Below are 6666 nucleotides of genomic sequence, written 5' to 3'. Positions count from 1 at the left end.
CATCTCCATCTGTTCACTGCAGAGCAGCATCTGATGCATTTACAGACTGTCTGATGAAGCTGAGGAGCCATAAATGCATTTACACCACACAATTTCAAATGCATTAATAATTTTATAAGAGTAACGTTTTAAATATTTTTGTTAAAATGTTGGGAAACATGCAGTACTTTTAAATATGAAACCAACCCTCCAGTAGATGACGGTAAATGACGGTTTTAATGAGCGAGTCATTCATTCACACGGCGGATTCATTCAGAACCGAGGCGTCTGTCTTTATGAAAGGGTTACTGAATCATTGACTCGTGATTCATTCAAAAACGTGGATTCATTCAGTATAGAAACACCGCTGTGTTGCTGGGACACACAACAGTTCTGCTGAGGCTTGATTGAAACTTGACATAAACAGTCAATACTGCATTACAAATTGCCAACTTGGGGATGATGATGGTCACAGACTCTGACTTTTTAGCTCCATCCAGCAGTAGATCAAACATGTTTGATACTTTCAGACGATTTTAAAACACACATTGTTTTCATTTGTCATGCGTCTCCTAGCAACAGTGAGCATCGTTGCCGTCCGAGTCTGTTGTGATCGGAACAATTTTAAAGTCGTGTAGTGTATGACACCCAGTTTTTCTTTGTCACTGTAAGTGTATGATGCCTAGAGCTTTAAAAATCAGTTTAGACTTCAAAAGTTATGTAGTGTATTCCAGACTGAAGGTGTGCGTGTGTGAACTCACTGGATCCAGATCTGCAGCTCCTTGCGGTCTCCCAGTAATAGAGACCCAAAGTGGCTTTCGCGGCTGACCTGGAGCCCTCCCTTATTCTCCAGCAATCTCTGCACCTCATCGTCTGGCAGATCCAGCTCCGAGGCGTTCCCACTGTCAGAAACACACGGAGAAACACAACAAATACTGTAAACACTGAGAGTGAAGCAGCGACACGCTGCCTCGAGCGATACGGCAAAAGCAACAGTTTACTGTTCTCACTATAAATCAGTCCATCCATGCAGAATAACTCCAATTTAATTAAGGTTATCAAATTAAAATTCACATTTTAAATATGCAACAAATCCATCAAGTTGTTTTTAACTTCCATAATCCATAATAACACTTCCTGCAGTGAAAAAGTGCATCTGCTGTTGTCTCTCACATCAAAATCCAGACACATATTTGTTTAGATCTGTTTAAACACTGCTTGATCTGTGCAGATTTCTCTCCTGATTCACACCAGAACACTTTTTCACTGGAGGAAGTGTTATTATGGATTACAGACTCTATGTATTTGAGTTAAAAACATCTTAATGCTGGATTTGTTTCATCTTTTGTCTTCTCCAGATGTTCACTGATGGACTGGAGTGCTGCTAATTACACATGCACCAAAATAATCCTTTTATAATCAGATTGAACTCTCATTCTGACGGCACCCATTCACTGCAGAGACACTGATGCAGTGCTACATTTCTCCAGATCTGTTCTTGTATAGTAAGTGAGCGTCACCTGCGCTGGACGGGCGTCATACACAGAGCTCTCCAGCAGTACAGCGACTGACTGCTCTCCACCACCACCCCATTCACCACATCACCACGAGCGGGTCTGAAGCCCGGCGGCACGATCAGAGAGTCCAGACTGAAGAACACGCTGTCCTCCACAACACCGCTGCGGCCGTGCAGGACGCTCACAGTGACCTGAGACACACACAACTCTTTCTGACCCACGCACTCACAGTCACTGCTCATTCAGGAAAGAGCTAGGGCTGGCCATAGAAGACGTTGCTAGGGTAGTGTGAAAAGATGCTAAATTTAGCAACAAAACACTGCTCTTTAAGCCTTGGCCTCAAACTTTTTATTGAACATTTATTGAATCTTGTTCTCGTATATGGAGGAAATGTATACTGTGTGATAATTCTCATTATTGATTTAGCCTGATTGACACAGGGTCAGGACATCACTGAGAGCTGATCGTGACTGACCCCGTCCATGCGGCGGTATCTCAGCGGAGAAACGGCTCGAGCCTGACTGCTCCATTCAGATGGACAGACGAAATACTGCGCCAGAACCCAGTCGCCCTTCACCGGCTCGAACCCTGAAACACACACACTCTGTTAAACACAGCACATAGCTTTCTCACCTTCTAAAGGCTCCGTGTCATATTTCAGTTTCTCCTCTCTTACATAAAATCATTATGTAATCATCAAAGCATCATGCAAAGTCAGAAAAGACACCAAAAAAAAAAAAAAGCCCCAAAACTCAAAATATGATTTGCCCCTTTGCGAGTTTGTTTTTTGTGCTGATAATAACATAATATAGTTAAGAAATATCACACGAGCATGAGTGTTATTTTCAGAATATTTATCGAATGTAGATTGCACATGATTTTATACACCAGTTCAATTAACAATTAGGTTAATTATATTAATTGACCATGTTTAAGTGTTCTATTTAAGCAATGATTCAGTGTTTGTGATTGAATCGGTTGAGTCAATGATTCAGTGTTTGTGATTGAATCGGTTGAGTCAATGATTCAGTGTTTGTGATTGAATCGGTTGAGTCAATGATTCAGTGTTTGTGATTGAATCGGTTGAGTCAATGATTCAGTGTTTGTGATTGAATCGGTTGAGTCAATGATTCAGTGTTTGTGATTGAATCGGTTGAGTCAATGATTCAGTGACTCAATCATAAAGACGGTGGACACTTGCTTGTTTCACAAATCAGCTGAATTAATGATTCTTTGATTCACTTATGGCTGGTGGATAATATAATATTATCATTTCATATTTCTATAGTCACAAAATTATGCTTAAAAACATTAATTTTATAACATTATTTATTTGCCGTGTAGATGCATTTTGATAAATGTAAGATGGATTATGCTGATACTGATTTAATTTGACTGGTGACAGTGTTAATTAGTGCAAGTAATTAAAAGATGTTTGACATTATGTAACCTAGTTTTGAGAGAGTGAACAGCAAGTTTTCTCTGTTCATCACAGCAAGTGATTACGTCTGTATGGATTACTTTTTCTTCACATTTATGTACCTTTTGTAGCTTGAATCTGTTGGACCCCATTGGCTATAACTGACAAAAAAAAAAGCTACTACAAATACAAAAAAAATATAAAAAAATTAAAAAATCATTTAAAATATCTTCCATATACACTACACACATTGCACACACGCGTACACATGTTCTATGCCCATTTTGTGCGTACGCACGTTTATAAATGAGACCCCAGTTCTTTTTCTCCTTACTCCAGATGAGAGGCTTTTTTCTGGTTCAGGAGTGTCTTGGTTCTAGGAATGTGACGGCTGTAGCTCTTTTCCTGAAGACATCGGAGCGTGTGACTCTTGACTCTGGCTTCAGTCCACTCCTCGTGAAGCTCTCCCAAGTTCTTGAATCGGCTTTTCCTGGCAATCTTCCCAAGGCTGTGGTCATCCCTGCTGCTTGTGCACTTTTTCCTTCCAGTCAACTTTCTATGAATATATTCTGATACAGCACTCTGTGAGCAGCAGCCCTTTCAGCAGTGACCTTCTGTGACGCTCCTTGTGGAGGGTGTCTGATTATCTTCTGGACGACTCTCAAGTCAGTAGTCTTTCCCATAATTGTGGTTGCATGTCCTAAACTAGCCCAGGAGGTACCCAGTATTTATACTCAAAATTAATCAAACTAATCAAGCTCAAAATGGAATATTCTAATTTTTTTAGATACTGAATTTTTAATTTTCCTAAACTGTAAGTAGTAACCATCAGAATTAAAACAAAAAACTCTTGAAATATTTCAGTTTGTGTGCAATGAATCTAGAATATAATGCTTTTTTGAATTAAATTACAAATAAAGAACTTTTCCATGATATTCTAATTTCTTGAGATGTACCTGTATGTTCTTTTGTGTTGCAGAAGAAAGAAATCCCTGCGAGTTTGGGCATGAGTGTGTCACTGACACAGTTGTGTTCACATGCATTTATTTATAAGTTGCAGCATCAGTTCAGAACGAGGCGATTTGTCATTTAAACATGTTAAATAGTAGATTGCTGAGCATTAAAGCCACTGATTCTGACCTTCACAGAGAGCTGATCGCGGGAAATACGTGGTCTGGTTGATGTATCCTCCATCTGGATCACATGACGTCACTGTTCCAATCAGAGGCCTGAGTCTGTCAGTGTCCAGCGTGAGTGCCTCTGATCCGCCGCTGTCCCAGGCGTCCTTGTGCCGCTCCACCTCAAAACAACAGAAAAACATCACTCAGATGTACTCCACACATCTCACACTTGGACACTGTCAGTATATTTAGTAACTCTTCTGCAAACAATATTCACCCCACAATTATACACCATTCATTTCTATTAAAAAAAAAAACACATTTTATACTATTTCTCAATGAATGTGGTACAGAAATTCAAAAAAAGAGCAAATGCATTTAAAAACCAGTAAAGAGAGTCATATTTACGCTAAGAAATAAACAGAATAAAATCTAATACAATATCAGTATAGCCATATTTACGCATAAACATGATCCCTAGCTGCTTAGAGAGCAGTGTTTTCACACATAATTACCTACTTTTGTTAGTTTTTGTATTTGTATTTAGACTTTATCAAAGACTACGTCTGTCAAAGATTAGATTTAAACAACAGAGTCTTCTTCTGGCTCAACGGTCTCAAACAGCCTTTGAGCTCATCTTTTTTCACAGATGTGTTATCAAAGCCCTTCAAAATAGTATAAAGGTGGTAACTGTTAATGTTGAGTTATATGTGAGATGAAACTGTGTAAACAGTCTTCCGTTTTTGAACAAACCAACCAGAAAGTATATAGAAACTGTTAAAAGTGCTTGAAATAGCTGGACACTGACGCTGAATGTCTAATGCATGTTACTGTTGTGATGTTAGTCAGTTCAGTCTGTTTGCAAAAGTGCTCTTTCTATCTTTCTGTTTTATCGTTTTAAACACAAACAGGCAATTAAAGGGATAGTTCACCCAAAAATATAAATTCTGTCATTAATTACTCACCATCATATCGTTCCAAACCCGTAAAACCTTCTTTCATCTTCAGAACACAAATTAAGATATTTTTGATGAAACTGTTTAAGTCGCGCTGCTGTCTATGCAGGGACAGAGAGCTCTCGGATTTCACCAAAAATATCTTCATTTGTGTTCTGAAGGGTTTGGAACGACACGAAGGTGAGAAACCATTTTTGGGTGAACTATCCCTTTAAGAGCAAGAAGAGTTAAGAGAAAAAGTATTACACTTGACATTCTTTCCTGTCGCTTCTGAAATGATGTCCTCTGTTAGAAAGCGTTCACTCGTGTCTAATGATCTTGAGCACAACAGCAGGTGATTGTTGGCTATTATTGATGATTTTTGGAGCCTGGTCTCACCCTGAGTGCCCTCCACTGTCCGTGGGCTCCGTCCCGCACCGCCAGAGCCTGCACCGAGTCTCCCACACACAGCACGACTCCTCCTAGCACCTCTCCCGATGTGAAATACACGCCGTGATCGATCAGGCCGTAATCCGCACACAGATGCGTCACCACGCCCGTCCGCACCTGCCGGATCTGTGCCGCACCTGCACACACCGCACAGCGCTCAGCCTCACCTGGACACACACAGGTGCCTTCAAGTCATGTCGGACACATCATATTTACGAGTCACACGCACATGACGCCAACACAAAGTGGTTATTACGAGTGGAAAACTCTAACTTTTCTTTAAGCCCAGAGTTTCTGAGTTGGGGGCGTGTCAGTGAAAAACACGGACCAGCCAAAGACTGCACTGATGATAAATTGATTGAAATGAAGATTTGCTGAAGAGTTTCTCAGTCACGTGTGACGCACTGACCGTCGAAGCGCGGATCCTCTCGCCGCTCATCGTGCTCCTGCGCCCGGCGCCACAGCGGCGACAGCAGCCGCGACATCAAGCCCTGCACGACGCTCACCATCACTGCTGTCTGCGATAAAACAGCCCCAGACACTGCCATTCAGAGCTCCAGGTGAACCACTCACCTGTCCTGTCCTGACAGACAGAGAACGTCACGCGCGTGACGTAGAGACGCTTGATAACCGACGCGATCAACACGTGACGATCAAAACACGCTACTGCAGCTACGTGACAATAAATAATATATTTCAAATAAACACCAAAGGCTATGTATTCGCTATATTAAATTTACTATTTCATTTTTTGAGTTTAACTAGTCTGAATAACAGTTAATTGAAGCCAAAGCGCTTCGATCGCCCCCTAGTGTCTAACTGCAGTATGCGCCATAAGCCCCGCCCCCTCCATGTGAACCAATGGATGTGAGCCAAACTAATCCAATCACACTTCAAATCACATTTTACCAAAGATTCTCTTCATCATTTTAGCTAGTTCTTATCACGCAAATCATCATATTATTATGATTTCTGAAGATCATGTGACACTGAAGACTGGAGTAATGATGCTGAAAATACAGCTGCACATCACAGAAATAAATTACAGTTTAACAGAGATTCACATAGAAAACAGTTATTTTAAATAGAAAAATATTTAAAAATTGTACTGTTTTTGCTGTACTTTGGATCAAATAAATGCAGGCTTCATGAGCAGAAGAGACTTCATTAAAAGAATTAAAAATCTCACTGTTGAAAATCTTTGGACTAGTGTACATTTTTCTGGACCAATCAAATAACAACAT

At 40.4% G+C, this 6666-nt stretch overlaps 1 protein-coding gene across 1 annotated transcript in view; it reads right to left on the bottom strand.

Annotated features, from left to right (window-relative positions):
* mov10l1 (Mov10 like RISC complex RNA helicase 1) overlaps positions 1-6048 on the bottom strand; it is a 26033-nt gene extending 19985 nt beyond the window's left edge. Inside the window, 6 exon segments of the mRNA XM_042717685.1 lie at positions 741-881; positions 1500-1687; positions 1972-2084; positions 4057-4216; positions 5372-5559; positions 5832-6048. Of these exon segments, the coding sequence (XP_042573619.1) occupies positions 741-881; positions 1500-1687; positions 1972-2084; positions 4057-4216; positions 5372-5559; positions 5832-5970 (929 nt within the window). The 5' untranslated portion in view covers positions 5971-6048.
* Between the last annotated feature and the right edge of the window lie 618 nt (positions 6049-6666).

The sequence above is a fragment of the Cyprinus carpio genome, chromosome B2, assembly GCF_018340385.1.
Source record: "Cyprinus carpio isolate SPL01 chromosome B2, ASM1834038v1, whole genome shotgun sequence".
Classification (NCBI taxonomy): Eukaryota; Metazoa; Chordata; class Actinopteri; order Cypriniformes; family Cyprinidae; genus Cyprinus; species Cyprinus carpio.
Note: the sequence above shows the minus strand (reverse complement) of the source record. Positions and strands in the feature narration are given on the sequence as shown.